Below are 15450 nucleotides of genomic sequence, written 5' to 3' on the forward strand. Positions count from 1 at the left end.
TAGGAGGTTTTTAAAAATTCAAACTTTTTTACATAATTTAATACTGAATTTTGTACATGAACTTTTCATGGCATTGGCTGTTGATAATAGTCACTCTCCTAATTGACAAAAAGGAACTTATCTCAAACCACAAAAGGAGAACAATTCAGCTTGTGAAGTTCCATCTCTTTATTTGAAGTTACCTTGTGAAATTTGTTTGTCCAGTTACCATTAGTCAAGAAGCAAATCTGAAGACACCATTCATCAATCACTAGAATAAAGGAAATCAGCTGATGAATAGAAAGCTTCAGGGCAGAGGTAATGGTAGTTTTTAGAATGAAAAAAAAGTTTTACATTTTATTACTCTTACACATGAAAGTTTGACTTGAATAAAATAAGCTTTGGGTGATAGTTTTACTTCCATGTTGTTCTCTGGAAAACACTTAGCGACAGGAAAGGACACAAAAGAACACTAGGAACTTTCCAAGAGAGCAGATGACATTTGGATTGAAATTTGGAAAAATACATGAATTGGCAGTACAGGTGGAGGTGAACATTTTACGACATCAGTGAAAGTGAAATGTGTGATTTAATAGTAACCTTGTGCTGAGAGGTTGGGTGGGATGATCTGTGAGGATGTGTGAAAAAGCCAGTCCTTTAAATTATACAACACATTCATGGTCAATCTGCTGTTTATTTTTTGTGCACAAGAGTTGTTGACAGTTAAGGGATTATCATGTAGTTATAATATTTCTCACAGTAGAGACAACGTACTTTTCTACTTTCCAACTAAATTAGTGATTCATTACAAACACAATTATTTTCATTTGTTGGCTACATTTGCAGCATGGAAAAATATGAATCTTGCCTGCATAGAATGAGGTGTCCTTTGTTTTTTTTCGTATTTAAATATGTGTAACTTCATGGAGTGCGTACCTGTAATGACATCCTAAGATGCATACTCTACAAGCTAGTTTTTGTCAGGTGGTTTGTTGTGAATCAAATAACATAGTGTCTCAGCCTGCTAGGTAGGAATGTTGGTAAAAAAAGCCAAACCAAAACCAACATTTAACATTTGTGGGAAGTTCTGGAAAAGCTGCTGGGAAGGCTTTACCAACAGGAGTGGGAAAGGGTAGAGGGGCTTGAGCCAGTGCTCACTTTTACCGCTTACTGATCAGGCCATTGACTTATCTTTCCTCTGCAGTGCTGGAGAAGTGAAGCAGCTGTCTGCAGACCTGCATCTGAAATTACAAAAATCTTAAATACAGCTATTCTGTTATATTTTGAAGTCACCCACATGCTGTATTTTTGCTTTAAAACCTGACAGCTGTGTTACTTATTTTGCCAATTCAGTCAAATTGTTGTTTATGACTTTAACAAGAAATGGAAAAATGCTGTGCTTTCTAACAGTGGAACTTACATCCAGCTATGAATACTTGAAAAAAATCTGATATTCAACTTCAGACTGATTGCTGTGATATTCTGCTTATTAAATCTTGTTGATAGGTCTTGATTAAAATGCTCCTGAAAGTGCATTATAGCTATAACATTTGGGTATTTAAAACATTATTGTGGAACTGAAAATGAAAATGCTGAGAGCTTAAATGGATGTGCGTGTATGCAGAAAGAGCATCTTGCTGATTTTAGGGATGGCAGTGAAGACTCAGAGCCTTCTTCACTCCTGAGCCACACTGAAACCTGTTAAACCAATTTGCGTGTTCAGATCCTTCAGTACCTTCATATAGAGGGCCAACTTTGTCATCATCAGTCATTATTCAAGCTAAAAGCATGTGTAACTACTGTTACTTTTTCTGATAATTGATGGCTGAAAAAATAAATGGTTATAATAAACATAAGTTTATAGTAGTTAAAATGGTCTGTTTTTCATAGTTTAGACATAATTTCTTAAGTACATGAGAAATTAGGAGTCTGAAATACTTTCTGCTTACTTATCTAGGGCTGAAATTCTTTTCATGGCATCAAGTAATTTTTAACAGCTTTCTGTCAGTGCAGTTTTCTCAGTTTAAGACTAAACAGTACATATTAACTGCTGGTTTTCATAAATAATTATTGTAGTTTGTATGAATTTGGTTAAAATATTGGTTGTTTTAATCTGAGATATACATGTTTTGCTTTTATTGAGTTTGTAAAAACAAGATACCTCTTTTGCTCCATCGTAAATGCTACTCAGAAGCCCGAATTGTAACCGACTCAGAAAGATGGAGAACTGCTATGTTCATGCCAAGCATAACTCAGGCTTTGGCTCTCTCAGTGCTCACAGCAGGCTGGGTAGTTTCCTTAAATGCTTTTTATTTATTTTCTTTTGAGATCAGACTGTTTTTCCCCTTTCCCCTACTCATCTGTATTGTAAATTAACCCCTGAAACCAAATGCCACTTCATTTTTATTTCATAAATATGCAGACATAATTATATATGAAAGAATGCCTCAATGGTATTTGTATTTAATTTTTGGTACTGTATTGTAATATTCAGATATATTATATGCTATATATTATATAGTGTATTGATATATAATTGTAATGTATATAGTATAATATAATTATATTATAAAATTGTGTTATAAAATTAAAGAATCCTAGAGTGGTGTGCATTAGAAGGGAGATTAAGGATCATCTAGTTTCAACCCCTCTGCCGTGGGCAGGGATACCTTCTACTAGACTAGGTTGCCCCATCCAACCTGGCCTTTATAAAGCTATGTGCATAGCTTTATAAACATACCTGTGTTTCTATAAGTTATAGTAGTTGCTGCTAGAAGACAGCATGAAACATAGCATCATGAAAGTGCAGAATGGAGAAGTCTTAGTTACTCTAGACCTTTTAAAATTTAGGTCAACATCAAACATAGTTAAAGTAGTTACAGCTCCTTTATTATTTTCAGCAGAATAAGCAATATGAAGTTGTTTCCTTTCTTTGGAAAAAATTATGGAGTGGATTTATGTAAGAGCTGAATGAGAAAAGAGCAAGCAGCATCATGCATGTGGATGCCTTGGGTGTCTTGGTGGAAGAAGTGGATTGTAGCAGAGGATCAGGGAAAGCTCTCCCGTGACATACTGTGGAAGTACTTGAATGCTGAAGGACCTAGGATGTTTAGAATTCATTAGAGAATTCAACAAATTAGAGGAGTGGGAAATCACCAACCGTATGAAGGTCAACAAGGGGAAGTGCCAGATTCTGCACCTGGAATGTGGCAACTCTCCATGTTTGTGCAGGCTGGGGAATGAGATGCTGGAAAACGGGGCCATGGAAAGAGGCCTGGGGGTCCTGGTTGAGGGCAAGTTGACTATGAGTCATCAGTACCCTGGCAACCAGGAGGGTCATCCATGGCCTGGGGTGCATCAGGCAAAGCATTGCCAGCCGGTCGAGGGAGGGGATTGTCCCGCTCTACTCTGCACTGAGGTGGCCTCACCTTGAATATTGTGTGCAGTTTTGGACACCACAATATAACAAAGACATTAAGCTGTTAGAGTCCAAAGGAGAGCAGTGAAGATGGTCAGGGGCCTTGGGGGGAAGCCGTATGAGGAGCAGCTGAGGGCACTTGGTCTGTTCAGCCTGGAGAAAAGGAGACTGAGGGGAGACCTCATTGCAGTTACGAGTTCCTCATGAGGGGAAGAGGAGGGCAGGCACTGGTCTCTTTTCTCTGGTGACCAGTGACAGGACCTGAGGGAATGGCTTGAAGTTGTGTCAGAGGAGGTTTAAGTTGGATATTAGAAAAAGATTCTTCACCTAGAGTGTGGTTGGACACTGGAACAGGCTCCCCAGGGAAGCCTGACAGTGTTCAAGAAGTGTTTGGGTGATACTCTCGGTCACGTGGTGTGACTCTTGGAGGTGATCCTGTGCAGGACTGAGGGTTGAAGTCAACGATCTTTGGGAGTCCCTTCCAACTTGGCATATTCTGTGATTCTGTGAAGACACCAACATACAAAAAATATTAGATAATGGTTTCTTTATACTTTTGTAAACTGATCAAATGACTAAATAAACAGGAGAATTTCAAAGAGAGCCTTAGTCCATACTGTATTTGCAAAACCATATCCTGTTATTTCCTTGCTCTTTGGGTTAAATTATCCTGTTATTTCCTTGCTCTTTGGGTTAAATTGCCTGCTATAAAAGCAGCAAGGCCAACACACAGGCTACCATTTTTCACTGCCCTGTCTAATAGGTAGTGGCGAAGTGATACTGTCATATCATAGACTCGTAAATTTTCTGGTGTCTTGTTTTCTTGAAATAACGCAGAACCAAATGAGCCCAAGAACCTGAGAACCCTAATTCTGTTATTTTATGCTGTTGGCAGTTACCAATATCTTGCCATAATATTTATTATGTTCTATGAAATTGTTGATGTACATTCTGTGAGGTGGACCAAGATGGGAGATTTTGTTTTCCCTAATAGAATTGTGTGGGAAAAGACCTTTAAGATTATGAAGTCCAACTGTTAACCCAGCACTGTGAAGTCCACCACTAACGTAATGACATAAAGCTCTCTTGTCAGGTCATGTAAGATCAACAGAACAGTTTCAACTGCATTGATTTTAATTGAATTAATTTCTTGATAAAAGTGAGTGATTCTTTCCTTTCCCCCCATTTTTAATCTGTTCCCTGTTTCTAGTGGTTATTTTGAACCATCTCTGATACTTAACTGATCAAATGGCAAATTGTTTCAGCTTACTAAAATTGCACGACTAATTTGGAAGAAAATAGATTTTTTGTTTCCTGAGGTAGTGAGGTAAAATTAATTTACTGTGCTCGGACAGGTGGTAATGAGAGCCTGAGGAGCTGGAGTGGGGAGAATGGAGATGCAGCTGGGGCAGGAGGAGGAAGAGACAGGACAGAAAATTAATATTTTGAAGAGAGAATTTGTTTAACTGTATCATGAACCATGCAATTTGCCCATCTGAAATAATATAGATAGTTTTTGTTTGAATATTGAGCTAAGACTTGCCCCTGTGTCCATATTCCTTTAAGCACAGAATTCCTTTAGTAAAAAAAAAGATTAAAAAAAGAGGAAGAATTGTTATTTGTTATTTAACAATTGTTAATTGTTATTTGTTACTTGCCTTCTCATTGTTATTTATAATACTGTGTAACTGGGTCGGGCTGGGGTCAACCTACCACAAACTGTAAAAATAAGTTTCTCTTAAAAAATTTCTGCAAACAACAGATATGTCATGAATACCAATTTGGAGAAATATTTAAATGCTGGGCACAAATATAGTGATTCGCGACAAGTAGGAGGCTGTGTGTTTTCCAAATAGCTGATGTTTTGTCTCCTCCCAAATGGTTGTTATTTCAGTTGAGGACTCTACTTTGTCTTAAATAGAACTGCTTGGTGCTGTATCCAGTTAAACAGTGGCTACAGTTCCATTCAGAAACTATTGTACACAGTGTGATTTAACGTGTGCCATTTCTGAAGTGTTTGGGATCCTGTCAACTGAACTGCTAATTACTTGCAGAGTTTTTTTCTTGTTTTGGCTTTCACATGCTCTGGAAGCTTTGGACTGCTGTGTTAAAGCATTACAAAGTTACGTGCCTTTTAGTGAATCTGGGTCACTGTGTTAGTAAGAATCCTCTAGTAATGGCAAATTAAAAGGTACTGACTAGGGAGAACGGAGATGCTTGGCTGGAGGAATGAGGCTGAGTGGTGGCTGTCAGCAGATTCTTCTGCTGAGTTGTTGATTGCAGGAGAACTGGGCTGAGAGAGGGTGCATTGAGGACATAGAGCTCCTGTCTTTGGGGACGTGGCTCCTAATGGTGAAATGCCTTTCCTGACCACCTTCTCTCTTTCTCTCCACTTTCTCCCTTTTTTCGCCCACCCTCTTCTAAAGAAGACTCTCAGTCTGCCTTTAACTGGATGTAACTTTTGAAAGAAAAGCTAGATTTTGTGTAACAAAGATGAAACGTTGCTGATTTGAGTTACCTGCTATTTTCCTTCCATTTATCTACTGACTTGTTCACACAAAAACTTGCTTAGCCTCTTTTATAATGCTGCATGTTATGTTCTGGAATGAGTTGGCAGATGTACATCGGTAAATTATACATAATATGAGGGGTTTTGTGTGTGTTTGCAAAAATTAGTGATCCTGTTTATTATTGCTGTTTCAGTTACAGATATTTTTTTTCAAAGAAAACCCTAAATATTTTTGTGATAAAAATACTTATAAACATAAGGATAATTTGATATTTATGTTGCATTTGTAACTAATTTGCTGCTCTATGCCTGCATTTATATCTCTAAAACCACAGGTTAAGCCTTGGAAAAGAACAAATTACTGAGATTATAATATTTTCTAACAAAATGCATTTGGAAATTGAATATTTTAAACTACTGACTTTAAGTATCTGTGGGGTTTTTTTCCTAACTACACATAGACACACCTGAATGCTTCCTTAGGTATGAAGAATATAAAATTCAAGTTTTTTGTTTTGCAGGGTTCTGAAGAAAAATGCTTAGGAATCTTAATTAAATAAACAAAGTTTCTTTTTTTTTTTTAACTAACTACTTCCTGAAAAAGGCTTATTATATATCATGTTGTTAAGCTAGGTGATTTGCAATTGTTGCTGAATTGCATTTGATGAAGACAGGCAGTTTTTGTACTCAGATTGGCTACTTAAGCATCACATGCACTATAAAAGCAAGTCATCAATGAGTTATGTCAGAAGAGTAGTTCTCTCTGTGTTCATCATGAAGATCATTAGGCTACCTGTTCTCATCATAAAGTAGTGAATTGTACTGCAACTGTTGGCTACAGATGTACATTAAATTACATCTAAAACAGCTTTTACACTATATGACATGAAATAATGGTGTAATTTTAAAAAAATTAAAATTAACCAAACTTAGGCATGACCTGTGTTCTCATTTACCAGTAATTGCTCAGAGTATTGGCACGACACTCAGATTCACAAACATGTCACTTAATTCAGAACTTATGTGCAAAAAAATATTGATTTATTTATAAGCTCTTGAGACACTGTACATGCTTGCAGTCTTGTTACCACACATATGTATGGGCATTGCCATCTCTGCTAGGATGAATGTCTCACATTTATCTTGTTTCTGAGCCTTTTGGGGATGAATTAAGTAGGTATTCTTGGGTCTGTGGCTCCTGTAGACTGTGTGCCGTCATTATCTCAGAGTGTGTGAGTTTTCTCACAAGTTGGCAAAGCTCAGCCATTGACAATCAAAAAACTTGCAGTGAGGTGCTGCAGTTGTGAGGGGGTGGGGGGTGTTTTGTGCTCCGTTCCTTGGAGTTGCTTGGTTGGCAGAGCACTCACCTGCTCATGGAGTGGCTGGGCTCTAAGTCCTTCTACCTGGGGTTCTTCAAATGCTCAGCCACATGCTCTCAAGACTAGGATGGAGCTGCCTTTCACATTTTGATTAACCTCTGGTATATAAAAGCAAGTGGAAATTTTTTACGGTTAGAGCATAAGCAAGTAGCAGCAGGACCTGTCACTTGGGGAAGTGGATATTCCTCTGAGAAGGTAAAATTCAGTGTTCAGGTCCCTGCTACATGGACTGTCAGTGTATTTTGCATTCAGGGTCACCAAGTGAAATGTTTATGGAGCAGTGACATCAGGGACTTTCACTTCCCAGATGCCAGACAAGTGCTCTAAAAATCTGTCACTGTGATACTTCCTCTTGTTACCATTGTCTATTCTTTTTAAAGTCCTCTGTCTCAAAGAATACTTTATTGGGCTAAATGCAGGTAGAGGCATTGATCTTCCAGTCCTAATTAGCAAAACCATCTCATCAAAGCTGCAGGTGGCTGCTTTAATCATGGAGAGAGAGGCAGGATTTCAGGCATCCGCCTTCAAACTTTCTGTTAGTGAGTGGGAGGATCATCTTGTATTGACAGGTGGAAAGACTGGCCTGCACTGTGCTCAAGTTGCAGCCCCACACTTAGTTGACAAGCCTCTGCCTCTCTGGCTGTAAATGTTCTAAATTCCACTGGACCAAATGGTACCTAAACATCTCGGTAACTCCATGTTTGAATGTTTTTCTTGCAGTACTGCTTCTGGGGCATGATTCATTTGGACATTTACAGGTCATAAAGTTCACTCTCTGCTTCCTTTCCTTTAGCAGATGTTTACAAACCTTATACTAGTCATTGTTTTGCTCTGTCGTCCTGGTCTATTAAGTTATCAAATCACTGTTTGAACTCCACTGCTGTCCCTGTCAGTACCAGTGGTTATTCAAATTGCTTTTTAAGTAATTTTATCATAGAATTGCATAAATTAAAAACTTTGCAGTTCAGGGACAATGTGCATTTCTCCCAGTGTCTGATCCAAGATTCTCTGTTGTTTCCAGAAATCTGTTTTGTAGATAGTGCTGTCTTAGTCACACAACTATTTGTTTGTTGGTACCTTGAGGGGAATAAAGTTATCATGGAGATACTCTTCCCTGTTTGTGCTTTTAATCTGTTTTCTCCAACTGTCTCTGTCTCTTAAGTGCCACAAATGACAGCTGGGATTATTTCTGTTTTTTTAAACTGCTAGATGCTTTTCTTTCTGATGCTAGGAACTCCTGGATAAACTATACTCTTTGTGTGGTTGCTCGTAGTGGTTATGAGCAATGTTTCAAAATGGTTTTGTGTGTGTTCTGGTCTCTTTCTCTAAAATACTTGCAGGTGACCTTGGTTGTGGCACTCAGTGTTATGAAATGTATTGATGAGGTGATCATTCTGGTTTCAGTGATTAGAGTCTTCTGAAGCACAGATAGTCTTTAGGGGAAGTCCTGTTACAATGACAGTACATGTTATAATTTGAAGATTGACATGCTCTTCATTGTATGAGAGATCCTAGAATGACTGAAAGTTGTTTCAGCACAAAAATTGTAGCTGCTTCCTTGGACAGAATTGTGCATCCGCACCGTAGAGTCACTGTCACTTCGAGCATCTTGAACAGCAAGAACACTGTAAGTCTCATGAATGCCGAAAAATCACTCCTGTGTTTGTTCAGATATATTACAGTTTTCTGATGGGCCAATCTTTTTGATTCAAGGCACACCTAAGGCCATGAGAGACCTGACCCAGTTCACAGATGCCACCCCACTTTCAGGGTGAAATCTTCCACATCATATAACAGAATATGTCTGTCTCCTTCTCCGTGCCAGACTGTATCACTGAGGCTCACCAACTTGTTTCACACAGTTTGTGTGCGCCCTATGCAATTGCGTTCTCAGCTTATGAGTGAGAGTTTCTTCCCTGTTTCCTTTCAAACAGGTGGGTAATTCAAACAGGCAAATAATTCTCACCAGTGTTTTTGGTAAAATATTCTTTAAGTTCTGTTTATACAGATTGATCATGACTGCCATGCCTCTGTCAGGATGGGGACTTGCACAGGCAATCTAGTAACTCCGGATCATTGATCTCTGGACAAGCAAAAACTTATGAAGGGTGTTCTGGAGCTCAGAATGTCTTCACGGTCATTTACACTGTGGTGCAGGCTTTATATAAATAAACTGAGTGGCTAGACTGCTTTACCCTGCAGAAATGCAGAATACTGTGAACTGGCTTCAAATTCATCTGGCAGGCAAGCCAAATAATCTTGCAGGTGGTGGATCGAATTGCTCTCCTCTGATCCACATGCATAAACTCCTATTCAGTGTTTTGGTAACTAACGCTGAGAATGAGGTTGCCTTGGGATGGACCTCTTTACATCAGATGACATCAAGAAATGGAAGATTTTATTTTTCCTTTGCGATTCAGTGCCTTGGATCAGATACAGTCCTGATCACACAGAAAGGCATAGACCTTCCTTCTGATCATGGCCAGGCAAGGTGATACTTCCCAGGCCTTGATGGTTTTGGTGTTACAAGGTTATCTGTCAGCTATCTCTCACCAAACAGTTTGAGAAACGTATTTCCCTCCTAGGTCTGTGACTAAGAAATCTGGAGCATTAAGGAGTTTAAAAATGCTTCATTCCAAGCCCTGAAATACCAGAAGGGAACATCCCTGCTCATTTCTGTGGGACTGTCCCTTGCCAGTTTTTCAGGTTAAGAGATGTAGATAGGTAGCCAGACAAGAGGCTTGGTTTAAAACGAAACAAAAACCTCAGTCAACAAAAAGCACATTTGATTTTTTTAAAAGGAAATTCGATTTTGTTTGAAAACAACCCAAATTACATGTAATGAGATTCTGAGAGTCAACCCTGTGCAGTATCCATTGCAGGTGTTTGATCTGCAGTTAGAAATAAAACAGTCATCTGCAGGGTTATTCACTTATACTGGTCTCTTGAGAACTTGCATAAAGCAAATTCTGCTGTCATTAAAGGTGCAAGAATTGTATGGTTGATTAATTTTCTCGAACACAGAACAGCAAATATTGTCTGCTCACTTTATTAATCATTGTGTTCAATGCATGGCTTTTTGGATGCTTATAAATTAAATGACAAAATCAGGATTCTGCATTTTTAATTTAATGAAATTAAACATACAGCACATATGCCCTGAACTGTAAATGCATTTTGTAATGGATGGGTTTTATTTGAACATCTGTTCAGCGTAGCAATCATTAAAGCTTTTCTTTCACTTTCCTTTCTGCCATAAAAGCAATGCTGATTTGCACTGGAACATACTTCAAATGGAAAACTGTTTGAGGGAATATCAACATTGTTTTTTTTAATAAAGCTGGAAAAGTAATTTTTTGAGCTGTGCTCTAATTAGGGTATCTAATGTAAAGATTATTTAATGGAAGTATTAATTCAGACTAAAAGTTGGCTTATCAAGACAAAAAAACCCAAAAAACCCACACCACTTTTCAGTCTCAGAAAATGCAAATAATGAAATCACACAGGTTTCTTAAATTCGGTTCTTATGGAATTGATTGTACTCATCATGTGTTACTGATTTATTTGCACTTGTTTGAATTGATGCAAACAACAAATAGAGGTAGCTAAATGACTTTTTTTTTTTTTTTAGACTTATATACCCAAAATTTCTCTAGTAAAGTAAGACCTCTGGGTTATCTCATTTTTTTAAGAGCAAAGGTAAATCACTTTTGCTTCCCTTCCTGACCAGGTCTTCCATTCCGTTTATTTCTAATGATATGCTGGTTCTTCGGAAACAGTTTAATCCTCTCAGAAGTTCCCTCTTGAGTCGCTGTCATATTTTCTGAAACTCTGAATTTACACTGAATTACATCTGCTCCCTGTGTCTCAGTGCAGCTTCTTTAGACTACGATGGATAGTTTCCTAGTATAGGAGTGAGATGCATGTGTGAGTGCTGTGGGCAGCCTGTGGGAAGAGCACACATGGGTGCAGCAGTGAAGGGAACTGTGCATAATAAGTGCTGTTAATGTCTTGTATGCTTAGATTAGGACCATATCCTATGGATTTTATGCAGTTAATTGTGTTTTAATGCACCCTGTCAACATTAAATAGTATTAAAATATTATATTCTGTACTGACAAGTTCAGCAAGTATCTATAAGGACTTGGAGGAAAGCTTAACTTCCTACTGCCTTTGCTGTAGAACTTGTTACCTCTGTAAGTAGAATATTACTCATAAAATAAAATGTACATACAGGCAGTAATACAACATTATTTCATTAGCAATCAAAACTTGGTTTTTTAAATTTTGTGCTCATAAAAATATTTTAAAAAAAGACTCTGGAAGATTATTTATTTAAGCAAGAACAAATATTAAGCTGTTACTAATATTTTGATTGTGATGATTCTAGTAAGCATTTCTATCTTACTGGTCATTGCACAGACCTTATTGAACTACTTTATTAACTTTCTGCTTTAAGTTGAAACCTATTTCAATGTGGAGCAGAATCATACTGATGTATGTTTTGTTTCCCTTCCCCTTGCATGTTTACTAGGATGGTACGAAACAAAAGCGAGAACGGAAGAAGACCGTGTCCTTTAGCAGCATGCCGACAGAGAAGAAGATCAGCAGTGCAAGCGACTGTATAAATGCGATGGTTGAAGGCTCTGAGCTCAGAAAGATTCGATCCAACTCCAGGGTGTATCACCGATACTTTCTTTTGGATGCGGATATGCAGTCTCTGCGCTGGGAACCTTCAAAAAAGGATTCTGAAAAAGCAAAGATTGATATTAAATCAATCAAAGAAGTAAGAACAGGAAAAAATACAGATATTTTTCGCAGCAATGGAATATATGACCAGATATCAGAAGACTGTGCATTTTCAATTATATATGGAGAAAACTATGAGTCACTAGATCTTGTTGCTAACTCAGCAGATGTTGCAAATATTTGGGTTACTGGCTTAAGGTACCTGATTTCCTATGGAAAACATACTCTAGATATGATAGGAAGTACTCAGGATAATATGCGGACTTCATGGCTTTCACAAATGTTCAGTGAATCAGATGTAGATAATTTGGGACATATACCCCTATGTAATGCTGTACAGTTTATAAAAGACTTAAATCCTGGTTTAAAAACTAACAAAATTGAACTAAAATTCAAGGAGTTACATAGATCCAGGGAAAAAACTGGTACTGAAGTAACAAAAGAAGAGTTTATTGAAGTTTTTCATGAGCTTTGTACCAGACCTGAAATCTATTTTCTGTTAGTTCAGTTTTCAAGCAATAAAGAATTTCTAGATACCAAGGATCTCATGATGTTTTTAGAAGCAGAACAGGGTATGGCACAGGTCACAGAAGAAATAAGCCTTGAAATTATTCAGAAATACGAGCCAGCCAAAGAGGGCCAGGAAAAGGGTTATCTTTCTATAGATGGGTTTACGAATTATCTTACTTCACCAGACTGCCACATATTTGATCCAGAGCATAAAAAAGTTTGTCAAGATATGAAACAACCCTTGTCTCATTATTTTATAAATTCATCTCATAATACATACTTGATCGAGGATCAGTTTCGAGGGCCTTCTGACATCACAGGTTACATTCGTGCTCTAAAAATGGGTTGTCGAAGTGTTGAACTGGATGTATGGGATGGTCCGGATAATGAGCCAGTGATTTACACAGGACATACAATGACATCACAGATTGTCTTCCGTAGTGTGATTGACATTATTAACAAGTATGCATTTTTTGCTTCGGAATACCCTCTTATTTTATGTTTAGAAAATCATTGTTCTATTAAGCAGCAGAAAGTGATGGTACAACACATGAAGAAAATTTTGGGGGACAAACTGCATACACAGTCTCCAAACATTGAAGAGTCTTATCTTCCATCACCAGAATCACTTAAAGGGAAAATTCTGATCAAAGCAAAGAAACTTTCTGCTAGTTGTTCTGGACTAGAGGGAGATGTTACAGATGAAGATGAAGGAGCAGAAATGTCACAGAGAGTGGCGAAAGAGGGGATAGAACAGCAAAACTCAATGACTGGGAAACGATTTCAGCTCTGCAAAGATCTCTCTGAGTTGGTAAGCATATGTAAATCGGTTCAGTTCAAAGAGTTTCAAGTTTCATTTCAGCTCCAGAAGTACTGGGAAGTGTGCTCTTTTAATGAAGTGCTTGCTAGCAAATATGCCAATGAAAACCCAGGAGACTTTGTAAATTATAACAAGCGTTTTCTTGCGAGGGTTTTCCCCAGTCCTATGAGGATTGACTCTAGTAATATGAATCCCCAGGACTTTTGGAAATGTGGTTGTCAGATAGTAGCAATGAACTTTCAAACACCTGGCTTAATGATGGACCTTAACATTGGCTGGTTTCGACAAAATGGAAACTGTGGCTATGTCCTTCGTCCTGCTATCATGAGAGAAGAAGTATCCTTCTTTAGCGCAAATACAAAAGACACCGTGCCTGGAGTTTCCCCTCAGCTGCTTCATATTAAAATCATTAGTGGGCAAAACTTCCCTAAACCCAAAGGATCAGGTGCCAAAGGTGATGTTGTGGATCCTTATGTCTATGTTGAAATACATGGAATCCCTGCTGACTGTGCAGAGCAAAGGACAAAAACTATGCATCAGAACGGGGATAATCCAATTTTTGACGAAAGCTTTGAATTTCAAATAAATTTGCCAGAACTAGCTATGGTGCGTTTTGTAGTACTGGATGATGATTACATTGGGGACGAGTTTATCGGGCAATACACTATTCCCTTTGAGTGTCTACAGACTGGTTATCGGCATGTTCCTCTGCAGTCTTTAACTGGTGAAATTTTAGCACATGCTTCCTTGTTTGTGCACGTGGCCATTACTAATAGAAGGGGTGGTGGGAAACCTCATAAGCGGGGCCTCTCTGTGCGGAAGGGCAAGAAATCAAGGGAATATGCTTCTATGAGAACATTATGGATTAAAACAATAGATGAAGTGTTCAAGAATGCTCTCCAACCTATTCGGGATGCTACGGATTTGAGAGAAAATATGCAGGTACAGTTTTATAATGAATTTACTGGTTATTATAAGTGTGTCTTTGTATTATGATGCATATAGAATATATGCTTTTAAGAATTTTGTAAGTTATGCTATTTGAGTCTGATTCTGAACAACTTTAAAAATGGATTATGTCGAGCAGCCTTTTAGGTAAACTGTCTACTGATGAGACCTTGAATGCACATGTATATTTTTTTGAATGTGAACTGGAAATATGACTCAAGTGTTATAACTCAGCTCAGTGATGTTGACTTGTCCTATGTCCTTGAAGGAATATTAGAAATACACTAGAAAAATGTGTGTCAGTATTTGAGTTTTTAAAAATTAACTTAAGTATAAATGAGGGAGGAAAATACAACAGATGGAAGAAAGAGACTTTAGTGTTTGTTAGAGACCTTCTTGTATGTCCAAGTGTATTTAGCATAGTTTCACTGATGTTTTTTCTTTATTCACAAATAGAAGGCAGTGCTTTCAGAAAGACCCATTTGCTTTCCATGATTCTTCCTAGTAACAACATGTTAGAAATACATGGATTTAGCACTAAGGTATTAGAAGGCATCTTCTAGAAGAAATTGTCTTACCTTAAAGGTCATGTGTAGTAAACACATTCAATTTCAGGAAAAAGTACAGGTTGAGGTGCTTGGTTCTGTGGAAGCCAAGAGATCTCACTTCAAAAGATCCATTATTTGGAGATTCCAGTAAAGATTCCAAGTAAATAACCCCTTTAAGAAATAGATTAAAGTTGAGTTGTAAAGTTGTGTTCCATTTAATAAAGCTTTTAACTATCTTTGAATTTCTGATGAAATACTAGCAGTGATCAGTAAAATTAAGCATAGTGACCTGTCACTTCAAATGAAGTGACCTGTTAAATCCTCTTGCTTTTAGGCAGTGTTAAGGGGAAACTCATTAAAGAAAATGTCTGAGTCTTAGTTCTGGATTTTAAAGACATATCAGATAAATTTTCTTCTTGAATAATCTTACATTAAACAGATTTTAATAGTAATACAATTTTAAAACTAATTTTTCTTCATATGAAAGAAGCAATAAGTACATCATTATGAAGCTCTCCCATTCCACTTGGTACATAAAATTGCAATACTAACAGATAATTAAAAAAATACAGGGATGATATTTTGACTTG

General features: G+C 37.6%; 1 protein-coding gene across 5 annotated transcripts in view; it reads left to right on the forward strand.

The window, feature by feature from the left end:
- PLCL2 (phospholipase C like 2) overlaps positions 1-15450 on the forward strand; it is a 99745-nt gene that overhangs the window by 41657 nt on the left and 42638 nt on the right. For 4 of the 5 annotated variants that reach the window (XM_027639480.1, XM_027639481.1, XM_027639483.1 and 1 more), the window contains one exon: positions 11820-14306. In XM_027639480.1, coding sequence (XP_027495281.1) covers positions 11820-14306 — 2487 coding nt within the window. Of the gene's footprint in view, positions 1-8024; positions 8044-11819; positions 14307-15450 lie in introns of those variants that run through there. The other variant, XM_027639484.1, reaches the window with a different exon arrangement.

Source organism: Corapipo altera, unplaced genomic scaffold (genome assembly GCF_003945725.1).
Source record: "Corapipo altera isolate COAL_440 unplaced genomic scaffold, ASM394572v1 44, whole genome shotgun sequence".
NCBI lineage: Eukaryota > Metazoa > Chordata > Aves > Passeriformes > Pipridae > Corapipo > Corapipo altera.